The following is an 18,202-nucleotide window of genomic DNA, read 5'->3' as shown; positions in this document are numbered from 1 at the left end:
TGCACAAGAGGGGCATCAATTCAAATTGAGGACGAATGGTTGCAGCAGGATAGATGTGAGGAAGTTTGCCTTCAGCCAGCGGGTGGTCGATTGTTGTGGAAGTGGATAGTTTAAATAAACGTAATGTGGGATGTTGTTTGGTTTTTTTTGGATGATGCTTTATAAGCTTTTTTTCTTGCATTATTTGCTATTACTAATACCACTGTAATACTAAGAGTTTAAAATTTTAATATCTACTGCACCAATCCCACACAACGTTATGGTTTTGTCGATTAGAACAAAGTGTATTTCTTAGCTCTAGAACGTAATTAATAAATTATTTACAGATTTTGTCTTACTTCAGCCTCTGCTTTTGGAGTTATGTTAATCCAGTGGCCCTAAAACTCAGCTAACTGTTTGCGAAGGAAGACTGAGATCGTCGCAGCCAATGAAGTCTTCAATAATTAAGTATTGGATAAATCGTCCTTAAAGCTTGAAAACAGTTCGAACAGAACAGTGATAGTGTTTTGCCTTTGCTATTTAGTGTGCGAAAGAAAGAAATAGCAAAAAAAGAACCTTAATTAGAACAGCTAAAAAGTTTTATACAGAAGAAAAAAAATCACAAAGGAACCAAAAGAAAAATAAAAGAGAAAGGATGATAGAAATAGGCAAAAAAGAAATGGACAGTCAGAGAGAAAGAGAGAGGGGTAAAGAGGGAAGGGATACAAAATAGAAAGAATGTACAGAGTTCAGAAGAGGAGAGAGAGAGAGAGACGAAGAAGAAGAAAGAGTGTGTGAAAAGAATACAAAGAATGCTAGAGAAAGAAAGGGAACTTGGAACAATCACAGAGAGAAAACAGTAACGGAGACAAACATCTCCAAGGCTTCCTACATCATCTTACCTTCATCAAGTAATGGATTTATTTTTCCACGTGAAATACTTTTTTGCGCTGTTGTAATGAGTCTTGCATTGCCTGTTATGATATGACAGCTCAGTTTATGAGAGCTGATCGAGTTTCGTAATGGCAACTGACTGCGTATCATTTTGTAGATTGGTCTGGTGAATATTTTCTAGTGAATCTCTTCCATTACGAAGGATGTTATTGAGCGGCGGTACCTCAAAAAACACGGTGATCAAATAGCTATTGCCCTTTTTATTGTGGGTCTTGATCTTTGGATTACGATATCGGTGTTATGGCTTGTAAGATTGATTAGTTAACGAAATGAGAATGTTGCATGAACTCAGTGGAAGTAACATCTCTGGGACTGACACGTGTAAACTTATAATAAAAGAGGGATACCTCTCGATCTCTTTAGAAACACTTGCTCAGCAATTTTCTACGTTAAAACTTTATACATTATTATATTGTCAGTCCTTGTAGACATTTGTGGAACTGATTTGTGGACTGATATTATTAATATATCCTCCAAAATTCAGACATCAGTCTGATCGACTTAGAATATTCTCGAATGTCAACTCAGGAATTGACATCAAAGACTAAAAAACTTCCACAAATTGCACATTGATTTTTCGGGAAAAAAGGCATACTCTTACTTCTGAGCAAACATTCAGAATTTCAATCATTCTTATACCCCATAGGGTTCTGTTACACAGATGCCTATGGTAGATATAAGCTAGTCTGTAATCAAGTCACAAAGGAGTTTAGGCAAGCGAAGGCAGATTGCTAGAAATCGTTATCAAAGGATACAATGATAAACAGCAGAGATTTCTGTACTTATATAAAATGTAAAACGAAGGGGATGAATCAGATTGATCCATTTGATATCGATGGATCGACTGTTGATGATCCTGCTCAAATAGCTGACAAACTAAATGAGTATTTTGCATCTACATTCACACATGAGGGATTCTGTAGGGAAGTGGAGACCAGAAGCATATGTCAGTTATTACAAAAATGATTTTGTAATAACTGATTACAAAAATGATTTTGTAATAACTGACAGCAAAGTGGAGGAGAACTTTTTGTAGTTTAACATAAGAAAAGCACCCGGTGTTGATGGAATCTATCCAGTTTTATTAAAGGTGCCAGCAAAGAAAGTAAGCAACCTTTAGCCATAATTATGAGAGCCTCCTTGGATTCAGGGGCAATCCCCAAGTACTAGAAATATGCCAGTGTGTACCCATATCACAAGGGAGGGGTAAAGAGTGACGCGAGTAATTACAGACCTGTTTGTTTAACTTCTGTTCCGAGAAAAATAATGGAGTCACTAGTTAAGGAAGCGATGCAGGATCATCTAGTCAATGCTGCAGCAATAATTCAGACACAGCATGGGTTTGTTAAGGGGAAGCCTTGTCTGACCAATTTGATTCGATACAATGATGTGGTCACAAACGAACTGGATGCAAAAAATAGTTTTGATATCATATACTTCGATTTCAGGAAAGCTTTTGACACTGTTGCACATAATAGTAATAGCAATAGTGGCATGTGATGCAAGAAATCAAGCGTATGAGCTTATTAGCAACAGCCAAAAAAAAAAAAAAAAAAACAATTTTACACGTCCATTCCCTCTAAATGTTTGTTTAGTTCCTTCTTGAATTTATTGAAGCTATCAACTTCCACAACGACAGATGGAAGTTCGTTCCAGAAATATACTACCCGCTGGCTAAATACAAATTTCCGCACATGCATTCTACAACTGTCTTTCCTCAATTTGAATTTACGCCCCCTTAGGTTCGTAATCTGAGTAAGCGGAAGAATCCCATCAGAATTCAGCATGCTGAACCCATTCAAGGCCTTATACACCTCAATCAGATCACCTGGCAGGTGCCTAGTCTCCAGCCGCTGCAATTTACAGAACTTAAACCTTTCTTTGTAAGAGGACCCCTTCGTTCGCCTCACCAATCTTGTTGCCCTTCTCTGTTCACGTTCAAGCAACTCTACATTCTTCCTAAAATGAGGCCTCCAGACCTGCACGCAGTACTCAAGGCGTGGCCTGACCATTGCCTTATACAAAGCGATAATCACCTCCTTTTTCTTACTAGAAAAATTACTGTATAAAAGACTGCTGTACAAATTTGAGCAGTGTGGCATTGATGGCAAGTTGCTACTATGGATAAAGAGATGGTTGAGAAGAAAGAGAGTGGTAAGTAATCGATGGACACTGCTCTTCGTGGATTAATTTCAATAGCGGAGTCACCCAGAGTTTCGGTGTTGGGCCCATTGTTATTTTCTATATTTATCAGTATTGTTGATGAAGGTATATAACGTCGAAGTTTGTGCAGACGATACGAAGGTTAGAAGGGTTGTTAATGACAGTACAATACCACAACAGGATCTAGAAAAGCTGGGCAGATGGGCTGAGAAATGGCAACGGAAGATTAATATTGATGAATGCAAATTACTGCATATGGGTAGCAGTAAAACCAGAGTAACGTACCAATTGTGTGGTACTACACTCAGGGTAGTGGAGAATGAAAAAAAGACCAAGGGAAATTGTGCAATCAGATATGAAGTTCTCTGAGCAGTGCAGACAGGCTGCCAAGACAATTCATAGGGTTTTGTCGATGATATACAGGAATTTTTCTAGGTGGGATAAAGAGGTGATTATTCCTTTGTATAAAGCAATGGTCAGGCCACGCCTTGAAATACTGCATATAGGTCTGGAGGCCTAATTTTTGGAAGATTTTGCCCTTCTCTGTACTAGTTCTAGCTGCTGGAACTAGTACAGAGAAGGGCAAAGAGATTTCTGAGGGTAACAAAGGTGTACTCTTACCAAGAAAGGCCACAACTCTGAAAAACTGCAGCGTATGGAGACTAGGCACTTGCGAGGTGATATGACTGAGGTGTATAAGTCTTTGAATGGTTTGAGCAAACTCAATGCTGATGGGATTCTTTCTCTTCCTCAGATTACGCACTTGAAGGGGCATAAATTCAATTTGAGGATAGGCAGTTGCACAATAACGTGCGGAAATTTGCCTTCAGCCAGCGAGTGGTTGATTGCTGGAACAAACTTCCATCTGTCGTGGAATTTGATAGCTTAAATAAATTCAAGGAAGAACTAGACAAACATTTGGAGCGAGTGGATGGGTGAAATGGAAAGTGTGGTGTTTTTTTTTTTTTTTTTTTTTTTCTGGCTTGCTTTCTTGCATCATATGTCACTACTAATGCTAATGTGGACTCTCTCATCATTCTAACTGACTTATTACCAATTAATAGAGAGCTACACCAGTGATTACCTGTCCTTCTGTTGATGGTTCGATTTACTTTTAACAGAATGATGCAAATTGGTCTTCTAAAATAAATTATTTTAATATCAGACTATCAACAATCGAAAAGTTCCATCGAAGAAACAGATGAAATATAACACAAGTTTAAAAATATTTTGTTAATTTATTCTCCAGTGTCCACACACAAATAATGCATACTACCACACGAGTGGACATTAATGCTTAGTAAGCATTTGCCCGGAGACAGTATATTAAATGACTAGTGAAACAAAATTCGTTAAAGGTAATAGGATACCATCTGCAATGTACGAGTAATTATTGTTAATCCGATCCTCTCTCTGTTATCTATTCTTTTTTATTTTGCTTAATTAGTCTGCACTTCTTCCCACATACTCGTAACAAAATCCAATTAAAGAACATCGTCTAAATAAATGTAAGCTAAGAGTGCTCCTTCCGTTACACCATGTTCAAAAACGCCGTATATTATTTCAGATTACAACGAAGTTTTAATAAAGAGTTGGTGTTTTGTCTACTTCAATTCTTGTTAGTGAAGAACCATCATAAGACTAATGATTATTGATTATATTTAATGGTTGGGCTCTCTGAACCATTTTGTTATAATTGCCAATTATCAGAATATTAAGCCTTTGTTTAATGGAATTCAGAAAGGCAAGTTAACGAATTTCATTTCTTTAAACTATTCTATATTCTTAATCTCCACAGAATAGTTTGATAGCCCTCTATGCTAAATCCTATTATTCGTTAAAGAAATACTGGTAATTACTCGTAAATGAAGTAACACTATTTTACTGCGCTTCTTATGTGGAGTATATGAGCTGCTTAAAACTTTACTGTTCCATGTAGTGGTGGTGGGAACTGAACTGATCTTCTTCAAAGTCTGAAGGGCCTCACGAGTATCCTCACTTGAGGTTTAGCTGATTCTACCCTCCTTGCTTACGTCTGACACGCTCGGCAGGCTGACTGAAGTTGATTATAAAGAAAATGGTGTTGGTGAAAATTTTAACTGAAGGTTAAATGTCATCAGATTGGAAAAATTGTCATCCATCAAAATCTGGTTCCAGTGGAAGCTATCAGTTAAATTGAAGCCCTTTAAAGCGAGGGTTTACCTTATATAAAATAAATTAACTGTATATTCGCAATGCGTACAGCAGCAGAAAAAAAAATTGGGTTCTGTACGTTTTGTTCAATTCATTTGAATTATAATGAAACATTAAAAGTCAGTAAGACTGTGCAGTCTAAGGCTAATGACAGCTGGCACCTGATAACTGTGGTATTAACAGTTGGTTACGTGTCAGCTGTCATTCACCTTACATTGCACTGTCTTACTGACTTTTAATTTCTGGGTTCAAGTCCCTCAACATCAGCCTTCATGTGTATTTCTTGAAAATTACGATCGACAGAAATTCGCCCAACGCTAATATGTATCTTCTGTATACATAACTCGTACATGATACTACACTGCTCGACAAAATTAACAGAATACGTAGAAAAACTGCTGTAACTTGTGGTGTAGTTGTGTAGCTCTGAGTCCCATTTTACTCAACAAACAGATTCCAGACGCTGTTTCATCTGGAGACAACGAAGAATGAGGTACCGTCCCTCCACATCAGAGAAAGGGACACTTGCAGTGGAGACGGTGTTCTCGTGTGGGCAGAAAAAAAGACAACAACCTCACCTCTCTTCATGTTTTTGATTGGGGGTACCGTAACTGCGCAGAGTAACAGAGAGAAGATCCTCGAATCCTATGTGCGACTTTTTAGAGGTAGGGTTGACCCAGACTTTCTTTTCATGCACGATAACGCCACTGCACAAAGAGCTCAAGTGATGGAGGAATATCTTGAAACTGAAGATATCCAATCATCAGACTTATCCAATCGAACATGTGTGGGACGCCCTTGGGCCTCCGTCACTTGGTGAGCTAAGGTCTGCGCTGGTGGAGGAATGGAATTTGTTGCCACAGAATGTTATCGACACCCTTATATTAATCATGATTAACCGCTGCCAGGACTTTTTTAGCCGTTGATAGGGATCATACGCCGTACTGGTGTCATATGACCATATTTTTGAGCATCTTATATAGACTTCTGTAATGTATAAGTTCATTCTTCTCTTTCTTGGTGAATCTTTTCTACTTCTGACTCTCTCTCTCTCACTCAGGGTAACTCGGGAATCTTTTTTTTTTTTTTTTTTGGCTGGTGCAGCATAAGCCTCAGGGCTCCTTGCACCATATGGCTAATAATAATAATAATAATAATAATAATATTTGGTACTTCTTATACAGCCCCTAGTTTCTCGCTGTCTCCTCATTTCATCGTTATTGTATGGTACCACACCATACCAAATTTTGTACCGCTTCATCGCAAGCTGCACGAGTTAACCAAGTTTTCTACATGGTCTATTAATTTTGTCGAGCAGTGTAGAACATCATACGTTTCAGTAACCTCATGTTTGTAGTTGCCATAAAAAAAAAAAAAAAAAGAAATAAGTTTAATTTTTCAGACTGCTAAAGTAAATAAATATAAAAATCAAAACAGGGTGAAAGTAGGAACCAATCTGATCCTACTACGAAGAGTGCTAAATTAAAACATTATAAAATAAATGTAAGATAGATATTCACAAACGTTGCTTTCTATTTATTTTTGTTTCCTATTTTTCCATTTAACCATATACTGCAAGGTTCAATTTCTTTTAATGCAGTTTTTGAATTTTTGATGAAAAGATTTTTATTCTGTCAACTTTGCTTTCATAAATACATTTTTAACTTAACGTCACGTGCATTATTTATGATGGCATTTATTTTTAATTAAAAGGAATTGATTTCGACGATTCCAGAACGAGCAATTTTTTCCCCTCGTGTAGTAGTAGTTGTATACTTGCAGTAGTTCTACTAAGAAATTTAAACACGTGTGCAAAATACTAAAATAAAATAAAAAAGCATTCGTGCGAGTTGGTGAGAAAATGTACCATGGTTTGAGCACAAACAGCTCATGAAAAATAAGTAACCCTAATAATAATAATAAAAAACCCCACGAATATTGTACTCCACAGTCTTGATTAATATTTAATACTTACCCACTACCGTTCAAATCAAATCTCTATTATTCACGAGGCCACCATTTACAAAATATGTTTCGTAATTCATCAAACACGCATAAACAAATCAGTTAATTTAACAGATGCCCTATAAACATTAGTTATTAATTTATCTCGTGTGGTTATAATGAATATGAAATAACATTTAGATTAATTCAATGAACAATTAGGTTAGACTGTAGTTAATATTCAGTCGATGAATACGTTTTAATATGCTGACCGGCAGCACTTTTGTTCATAACTGAATAAGCTTATCGGTTTTCGGAAATACTGAGCTTACAAGCAACACATAATCAGAATGAGGTTACTAGCGCCATCTATGGGATTTGTATGAAGTGGCGAAAATTATTAAATATTTATTTCTAAAATTTTCCAAATAAATTGTGTACGATCTAGTAATAAAAAACATTTTTAAATAAATGCAGCATTTTTTAAAAAATTCTGCATTTATTTAAAAATATGGAACTACTTTGTTAAAAATTTACACGTCATTTGCTCGAAATCTGTAGTTTTAAAAGAAATATATGTTCAAATAGAAAAATAATAATAAAATGAATAATCTACAGTAAATAATTAAATAAATGATGTACAATATACGGTATGTTGTATAGAGTATTAATAATAAAAAAATAATAATAAATTACATTATTATTACGTTGTTTTATCTGCGAATAAAGATTTTAACCCATTGATATTTCCAATTTAATTATGTATGAAATTATAAAAATATCACCAAAATATACTGCCATTAGATAAAAATTTATTTTGGCTTTTCAGAACCTCAAGAGGTACACTCCCGTAATGCTACTGGTACTTCAGCCGAAGTGTGCTGGTATCGTCCTAAATATGGCAAAGTACTCGGTTATGTAATAAAATACAGACAAGCAGAGAATCCACAAGAAAGCCCATCGTTTTTAAACATTACTTCAAATGCTACCTCCAAATGCACCATTCTCAAAGAGCTTCGCCCTTGGACGGATTATGAATTTCGGTTGTACGGATGGAATCGTCATGAAACTGGAATGGGAAGTGAAGTCGTGAAATTCGGCACAAGGCCCGACTGTAAGCAAACATTTATATTATAAGACGAATATATACAGATTTCTTTGAATTCATTCTTTTTTTGTACATTATTATACATATTTATATTGCATTAATGTTAATATAATGTTATTACGGTATATTCAGACATTTGTTTTTGTTATTATGATTTATTTTCATCCCAACACACAAGCTTTGATTCGATGAAGTGACAGAAAGCTATCCTGTAGGAATGCTTAATCAGATTAGATAAACTAAATAAATATTTTTTATTGTACAACTAAAAAAATGAATACTGCTGTTGTATAAGCCCTTCACAGTCAGAAGAGAATCCTACTACATTAACTGAAAAGTTATTTTGTTCTGGGTAGGTATAGCAAGCAGACTTAAACTTCTATTCATAAACTGTTCTTTGCTTCCTAGCTGGGAGCTCGAAGTTCCATTTTCCTATGGTTTCTATTTCCAAAAGATCTGTTATTATTCAGACTAATAATTTCTTTAAAATTTTAACTTCTCTCACGAATTCACTCAGAAATTCAAATGTAACTCCAAATAAAAGTACATTCGTTTCATGGAAAATGAAAATAAAAGAGAATACTTTCTCAATTCCATCTATATTATTTAAAAAGTATTTCCTTCTCAGTTGCATCTCTATTAATTAAAAAGTATTCCCTTCTCCATTGTAAGATATTCTTCAAATAATAGATATGAAATTGATGTCCAACCTGTCATGGACTAGGTACACGAAATTAATAAGCGTGATTATCTTCGCTGTATAATCTTCTATAGCACAAATAGTTTCATTTCCTAAACATGGGATAACCATTACTGATTTGAATTGCTATTTCTGTACACCGACTTCCTACGAGCATTTAAAATGCAAATGAGAAAGTAAAGATTGTAGTAATTCTTAGAAAGTATTTTTAATTGCTGAAAGTGAAAGAGAAGCTTTTCGATATCAATTTGGAATATTTATTTTCAATTTAGATAATAGTTTGGATCGCATACTGGCATGTTGTCTAGATCATTAGTAATATCTTGGGTCTATTAAAAATGTATTCGTACAATTTCCTTGTGGTGTAAGGCAGGAAATTAAGGTACGGTTAAAAATCCTACGCTACTCCTATTAGTTCTCAGTTTACAAACAACTACATAGAAATATTTTGAAAGACAACACTGTTATCTAGTCAAAGTTCGAAACTTTTTTTAGAAGTTCAAAAAATTGTTAAGTTTTCCATTTTAATTTGTAACAGACATTTCAAAGAAAAAGGTACATTGATTTTTGTATTGAAACAAATGTTACCGTACAAGAAAGAAAGAATATTTATAAAATATGTATTTATGCATAGAATGTGCTATGCGTATAATGAATAGGAATTATTAAGGGCGAAGGAACTGGTTCTCTGTTTTGTATATTTATGAAGCCCCGAGGCAGATGAGTTATTTCTTTGACTAGAAAGGAAGAAATGCATTCCATCATTGTTCCTGAAACAACAACGACACGAAAGTACATCTCTCTTGCGTATGTCATTCAGCATCACACATTCGTAATGGAACTTGCGTCTTTCACCCAAGGGCTACTTTTATGAATGGTCTTTTCTCGCCGAGGATGAAAAACGGGCAACACTACTTTATTTTTCCTTTCTCCTAATGAGGGGATAATACTTTGAACATTTACCGAAACATAAAAGAAATGGCAGACGTTGAATTTTAAATGAAACATTCTCATAACTACCAGTAAACTTCCATATGTTGTAACTTATGAAAAGAAAAGAAAAGAAAATCAGTTTTTCATAATATGTTAAGTTCTTCAGAATTCTGATGTAGCAAATAAAAATCAAATTAACCCTTTTGTACATCACTCTGCCATCTGTTTTTACTGAAAATCCCTTTAGGTAGAAGTCGATTAGTACATTCGACTGACATTAGTGCGTGGATGTAGAAAATGGAAGTATTTCTTCTTCAAATAAAGTGATACTACAATGAATTTTATGCGAAAGTTTGGTTACTTAGTTATCTTCGTGTAGGTTGTTTTTCTGTTTGTTTGGTAAAGATGGAATGCTATTTATAGGTGGAGCTCACTGCGTAATATTTTTCATATCGTAATGCATTTACATGAAGAGAATGATTGGATTCTTAATTTTTATGAAGATACGAATATCTCTGCCTTTACTGTTTACTCATTCCTTCAAGTAAAAATAAAGATATTCGGTGCTTCTACAATTTCTGCTTCATAAAATATTTACTTAATTTTAATGTGATGCATTTTCTTCTTCAAAAGAAGTATATTTTCGTTATATTATATTTTACCTTATCTTCCTCCTGTAAAATAATCTGAAATACTTGAAATTGAGTTACTATTTATTCGACTTCTGTTTCTATGCTGTATAAAAAATTTATGGCTCTTGAAAGGGAAATGCATATTTATGAAAATTTCCTTGTAAGATAGTGCTAGTACAGGTAAAAATTGAAAAGTTTTAAATGAAATGAAAGTAATTTCTAGAAAAGTCTCTTGAAATTTAATATAGTTATTACAAAATATTAATAATCATTATATATATAGTTATTGTAAGAGTACTAATTAGTTGGCTTCTCGACTACCATCACAGCTTTATTGATGGCGTCCTTACATACGATGTGTAAAAGGTATGGATTCAAGTTCGTATAGGTGTGTGTGTTAAGGACCAAAGCAACTGAGACTATGAGTGGTCAGTATACAGGGTGTTTCAGTTAAACGTTTCAGAACTTCTAAGAGGGGTAGGGTACATCCTGACAACTCGAAATCATATAGCAATGTGGGGTCGGAAATGCCTTCCTGAAGCGGTGTTGTACACAGAAGCACCATAAAGAAAAGAGACCGTAAGTGAGAAATCGTTTTAATAATACATGAAAAGAAGCAAAAGGTACAGGATTAAAGTAAGTGTTCGAAGTTTCTTCCACGGGCTACAATGCACGCCTCACATCTCCGACGCATGGACATCCGAACATTCTGGAATACTCCAGGCGAATTTCGAATTTCTTCGACAGCTACTGCGATTCTTGCAACCAGCTCCTCAGCATTGTCAACAGGGGTGTCATAAACTAGCGATTTCATATGACCCCAGAAATAAAAATCAAGACATGATAGGTCGGGTGACCGAGCAGGCCAACGCACGGGACCACCACGTCCGATCCACTGTTGACCAAATGTGACATCCAGGTAGTTACGAACATCTCCGCTATAATGGGCAGGGGCTCCATCGTGTTGGAACCACCTTGTCTGTTGCGTCGATGCAGAAATCTGTTCATCTCTCAAAAGTTGTGGCAATACTTGCTGCAGAAAGATCAAGTAGATAGGTCCGGTTAGACGACACGGTAACAGGTAAGGTCCGATGAGGTGATCTCCCATAATACCGGCCCATTCATTGACCGAAAATCGAATCTGTGCTGCACGACATCGCACGACGACTTCTGTGTACAATACCGCTTCAGGAAAGCATTTCCGACCCCACATTGCTATATGATTTCGAGTTGTCAGGATGTACCCTACCCCTCTTAGAAGTTCTGAAACGTTTAACTGAAACACCCTGTATTGTCTGTAAAATTGCATGTATTCTATGGGCGATTTTCCTGGACCAACTAACTCAGCCACAGGGTGAAAAAGAGCCATAAAAATTCCTCGCTTCATCGACGGAATTCGAACTCAGGCTTTTCCCCACCCGGTATGCAGAGAACGGTAATTATATCATAGTACCCGCCAGAGCGGATATAGAAAGATGGGATTTTTATGGGTTTTTCTCGAACCCTGGCCCGCTTAGCAGGTCTCTTGAAAGGGCAGTATTACTTTCTTTTTTAAAATTTTGGATTTTTCATTTAGCAATTAGGACATCGATCATAGAATACACGAAGCTTACAGATACATCAAAGGTATCTTGTAGACTTAGCTTCCCTATGTAGATGTTTAATCTAGTTGATAGTATTCCACAGTGAAACCAGAAACACTGTCCATCGTCCTTGGTTTATTAATTTCATTCACTAGTTCATTTGAGGATACTTTAACTTCTATCTCCAAGTGTACCAATAAGTTAAACTTGAATATCACGTGTAATACGATTTTTCTTCATTGATTATGTCTAGAAGCTCTCATTTAATGCCTTCTCCCAATACATCACTAATTGTAAAATTATAAAAATTTCTCTTGATGAGAACATACCCAAAATTCACAGAATCCTCATTAATGGGTTCAGTGAAATGGAAAATTGAATAAAGTTAATTATATTGTAAATTTAAAATGTGTCTATCCAAAATGCATCGTAGTGCTCGTAATAGAGATTATATGGCATTGCCAGGGGTATGTCTAGAGTCATGGTGTTTCCGGACGAACCTCTAATACCGCCCCCCCTCAGCTACAGATAATTAATAATAATGCGATTACTAATTAAGATTATCATTTTTATAACTTTTAACCAATGAGTCACAAATAATACGCGATTTTGCTTGTGAATAATAATTATTCATTTTCTCCCTTTTTGTTTTTGACTTCCCAACTGTTATGGTTTGAGTTTCGGACCACTCTGCAGTTCACACATGCCTGAATACGGCTTTTCATTCTTAATTGCACCTGAAAAAGCTTTGAACAATCGGTAACTTCTAATAATTAATGCAACTATTAGTAACCTCCCGCCAGGGCTGGTCCTAGAGTTCAGTGATGCAAAAGTTAATGTTGAGTTACCCATTCCTACTTGCCAGGACTGAGGGGAACGCCTCTTTGTTTGGATTTTGGATCCTTTTCAATCGATGGAGCCCGGTTGCATTGATCGAGCACTATATTGTAACCAAGGCAGATATTGATACATTTTTTGTACTTAGATCCACTTGTAGTGCATTGTTACGGACATGGAAACAGATTTAAATACAAACAAACGAATTGGTGGCGAAAAGAGGCAGATCATTGGCTGCTAGAGAGCAAAGCAAATTAAGCGTATCCCTTAAGAGAATGAAGGAATAGATTCCTTCATTTTCTTAATCATTGATCTCTCGATTTTGAGCTTGATTAATCCACGCTCTTCCAGACGAGACTTTACTTGCAAAGGTTCAGGAAATGGTGTCATCGGTGACAATATTCTTGTTACTATAGAAATTACATATAAGTTTAAAAACTCACTTTTGGCAACACAGAGTACATTTATGATTAATATTTTGATATGCTTCTTCGACAGCATTATGGTTGTTTTCTTTTGATGCCACGGTACTAATTTAGTAAGTTTTGTATCTTCATTTGTACTAAATGGAATAATTTATGACCCGTTTAACGGTTGTATATTTTAAAGTCAGTAACACGCTTATATTAAAATGAATTTTTAAAGTTTCGGACTAAACAGCTGAAGGGCTTTAGTCTTCCTCAAAATTTTTTTCCTGCGCAAAGATGTAGATGATCCTCGTGTGATTTTAAATTTCCTCGGAAATCCGCGATATGCCTCTATAAATTATTCCGCCGTAATGTCAGTTTTCTCACTAGAAACCCCTTCCCATAATCGCAAAAAAAAAAATGCTCACTATAAAAAAGTTGTGCATTCTGATACCGAATTTATTTTTTAATCATTGAATACATTACCTTCAAGAAGAGGATACATTTTTTATAAATTAGGTTATCCTTATTAGCATGATTGCAAAGTGGAATGAATATATTGATTAATTAATATTTACTTTAGGTCAATAATTGAAAGTGAATGTGAGAATGTTCTAGATATATCTATATTTAACTCCAGGGGCTCACATCGGGTGAGTATGGGCTTGGCACACCCAGGGTCCTGAGCTGGATATCACCATTCATCTCTTTCTTAGTGATTCTCTCTCTCTCTGTCTCTTAGGGTAACTTAGATTTTTTTTGGCTGGTGCAGCAAAACCTCAGGCTTCCTTGCACCATATGGCTAATAATAATAATAATAATTATTATTATTAGCATATGCATTACTGTTTTTAAATACAATATTATACTGTTTATTACTCTCCTTAAAAAATAAATTAATAAATTGTATTGTATTGTATTAGTATTAGTGGACATATAATAATACAATACAATACAGTATAATTTAATTTTATCAAGATAATTTATTTTTAATATTTAATAAATGAACTTGTTAAGAAAAGTAAATTTCTTGACAACAAGTTGTATTTCTTCATTTACAACGGTTTTTCCATATAAATTTGTTATCTAACAGAAAAGATAATGAAATCACAATACATAGTACATTCCGCACTACAAACAGAGATAGCAATTTATTTGCATAGCAATTCTAATCTACTGTCTCATTGAGTATCAAACATTTTCTTATTAATAATTTTAATTTGGAGCTAGAATAACTTCTCCTGAGCCTTAAATCTGCACTAGCCAACAAGTTGTTTATTATATTCATTGTGTGCCTATCTCCAAATCTATTTAGTACCCTAGGGTGAGGCAAAACAATTGCTTTTGGGTTCTTTAAATTATGTGAGACATTCCTTTCCAGATTCGACTCTTCAAAAATAGTGTTAAGATTTTTCAAGATTCAATTTAACTTCAGTTTTTGTACTGGCTAAAGTATTTTACAAAAATTGCCTTCTCTTATTCAGGTCATTCCAAAAGTTTGTCCCCATTAAAAGTCTCAAAATCCTGTTAATTAAGTTGTTTATTACCCTTATTTCAGTTATATTGCTGGTGCCCATACATTTACTAAATAATTGAGTTGGGAGTCCACTAATGCATAATATAAGGTAACTTTTGTTTTAAGATTTAACTTATTCTTAATGTAGTAAAAAAAGTACATATAAATCTCATTCTTTTAACAAATTTGTTATATGCATTACCCAACTTAGATTGTAGTCAATCCATAACCCAAGGTAACAATGATTTGAAACTTCTTCCACAGTTAGACATTTGCAATTCTGGAAATTGTTGTTTTTTCAAATTTCAAAAATTCAAAAATGTTGTTTTTTCAAAGCTGAGTGCTAATTTATTATCATGCAACCAAGTTTGTAAATGTATTACATACTGCTGTAAATCTTTAGCCATTTTTGTCAGGTTCTTTTCAATTGTATATAAGATTATATCATCTGCATAAATTTTTATAAATGAGTTCTTTATTACTTCAAATATGTCATTTACATAGACGTTGAACATGATTGGCCCTGCATGAGTGCCCTGAGGTACTCCTCTCTTTACATTATATGATTTTCCCTTTGTATTTTCGACTTCAACTGTTATTTTTCTTTTGGTTAACTAACATGTAAGAGTTGATTGATTCTTTCCCTTATACCATATTTCAGTAATTTTTGTTGCAATATTGGGATATCAATTAAGTCATATGCTTTGGTCAAATATATAAATAAAATCATTATGAAGTTATTGTTGTGTAAATGTAAGTTAAAAGAGTCTACTAAATTCTCTAATAATGTCTGTGTGCTCGTGCCCTTCTGATATGAGAATAGGGAGTTGTTTAACAGTCCATTTTGATGTAAGTATTTGCTTATATGGGAAAAAAATATAATTTTCTATTATCTTATTTATAACTGACTGTATTGTTATTGGTCTGTAATTGAAAAAGTCATCTGGTGATCCCTTTTAATATATAGGAATTACCTTAAATGAAAGTAAATTTGTAAGATAGCTTCCCGACTTTAACATCCATGCTATGAGCTCCATCAAGAGAACAGAGAACTGTTCTTTATTTCTCTTTAATTCGGTTTCTAAAATAATAATGGTAATAATAATAATTATTATTGCTGATTGGGGGTTCCACCTCGTGACGGGTATTGCTACCAAGTACACTGGGTGGTTGTTGTTATGTTTGGTGTTACTTTTGGTCGAGGAACTCTGACTATCCTACAGGTGTTCAGGATTGCTACTTTCTAGAGTTCCTCGTAGGTGTTCGCTGGGAGACCTATTGCTGCTAGGCGTTATGTAGGGTCTTTGGCACCATACCTGTGGTTGACACGATGATCGGGATGGTCGTTACTTGTTGCATATGGCACATCTCTCGGATCTTCTGTCTTAGGTTCGCGTACTTCCTGATTTTTTCCCTATAGGTTTTCTGCAGGTTTCCAGTGTTGGGTACCGTTATGTCAACCAGATAGGTAGTCTTTTCTTTCTTGTCCACAAGGGTTATGTCCGGTCTGCTGTGCGGGATTGTCCTATCCGTTATTATGGCGCGGTCCCAGTACAGCTTGTGGGTTGGGGTCTCTAGTACTGCCTGCAGTTCGTACTTGTAGTACGGTACGCTTTCTTCGACCAGCTAGTATTTCTTTGCTAGCTTCTGGTGTATTATCACGGCTACCTGGTAGTGTCTATGAGTGTACTCAGTCTGGGTAATCACCTTGCATCCCGCGGTGATGTGTTGGATCGTTTCTGAGGCTAGGTGGCATCGTCGATGTGTCATCGAATACTTCAGACTCCTTGGCGGTGTATTTTCTATAGTTCCTGGTGTGATTCTTGGTTGGCGAGCATGAATCCTTCAGTCTCGGGGAAGAGCGTCCCGCTCGTGAGCCATGCATTGGAAGCAATTTTATCTATGTGATCTTGATGGAGATCATTGTAGTGTCTGCCATGGAGTGTCTTCTTTGCCCATCTTTCTATCTTCGTTTGTACCTCCTGGTTGGGGGGGGGATTCCTCACTTAGGTTCAGTGGGTTATACTGCTTGTATATCTTCCTTATGGCCTTGTGGAGTGCTGCTATGTGTTTCTCGAAGTAATCCTTCAGGTTAACTATCACTGTTTTCTGTTGCTCTATCAGGTCTATCAGGCCTCTCCCTCCTTCTTCCCGGACAATTGTCAGTCTCTCCACAGCAGATTTCGGGTGGTGTTGGCGGCTGTTGGTCGTCATTGTCCTTGTCTTTCTCGTGATATCCTCCAGGTCGGTGTTAGTCCAATCTATGACACCGAACGAGTATGTTAGTACTGGGACTGCATAGGTGTTTATGGCTTTAACTGTGTTCCCTCCGTTCAGCTTTGCTTTCAGCAGGATTCGGAGTCTCTGATGGTATTTTTCGGTCAGGCAGGTCTTAATTTCCGTGTGCTGTAGCTGCTGAGTCTGCATCATCCCCAAGTATTTTTAGGCCTCTCCCTCTGCCATGGCTTCGATCTCTTTACCAGTCTGCAGCTGGTAGTTTCGGTTGACTAATTTTCCCTGGCGCAATCCGTAGGTAGGTCTTGCACTTGTCTAGACCAAATTCCATAGTTTCCAAATTCCAAATTCCATAATTCTAGACCAAATTCCAGAGCATCCTCAAGAGAGAGTCTCTCTTGAGGATGCTCTTCAATTTTCCAATCGATTTCTTAATTCTATTACCCCGTTGGTACTGGGTCAATTGGCTGAATCATTGCTGAATTCTTCGGTGATCTGGAGTAGTTGCTGAAGGTTTTTCTCAGTTCCGCGTAGAGCTTGTTGTCATCAATGTACATCAGGTGGATGAGGGTGTAAAGGTTTTTCCTTCCTTCTTTGATGTTATATCCATACTTGCTGCCGTTGAGCATGGTAGATAGCGAGTTAAGTGCTAGACAGAACCACAATGGGCTCAGGGCATCTCCCTGAAAGATTCCTCTCCTGATGGGGATTGGCCTGGTTCTGACGTTTCCGATCTTAATGGTGGTACTCCATTACGCCATCGTTTCGCCTAGGAAGTTTGTCACTATCGGATTGACTTTGTAGATGTTCAGCGCCTCTATTAGCCAGCTATGAGGTACGGAGTCGAAGGCCTTGCAGTAATCGATGTAGGCTTCTTCTGGGCTTCCTCCATAACCGCGGCATCTACAGTTCATTGCTGCTTGCATCCTTTCCGCTGTTCGGCCATTATAATCTGGTTCTCTGGCTCTCCAAGTGGTCTGATATCTTCTTGGTTATGCAACTGGTCAGGATCTTGTAC

At 36.1% G+C, this 18,202-nt stretch overlaps 1 protein-coding gene across 1 annotated transcript in view; it reads left to right on the top strand.

Annotated features, from left to right (window-relative positions):
* The window catches only part of LOC150090339 (uncharacterized), a 336,582-nt gene that overhangs the window by 169,058 nt on the left and 149,322 nt on the right, over window positions 1–18,202 (top strand). The window contains exon 4 of the mRNA XM_090390273.1: window positions 8,063–8,347. Within this exon, the coding sequence (XP_090246399.1) occupies window positions 8,063–8,347 (285 nt within the window). The remainder of the gene's footprint in view (window positions 1–8,062; window positions 8,348–18,202) is intronic.

Source organism: Mastigoproctus giganteus, chromosome 2 (assembly GCF_048544385.1).
Source record: "Mastigoproctus giganteus isolate SK-2022 chromosome 2, ASM4854438v1, whole genome shotgun sequence".
Classification (NCBI taxonomy): domain Eukaryota; kingdom Metazoa; phylum Arthropoda; class Arachnida; order Uropygi; family Thelyphonidae; genus Mastigoproctus; species Mastigoproctus giganteus.
This window is presented reverse-complemented; position numbering and strand designations above follow the sequence as displayed.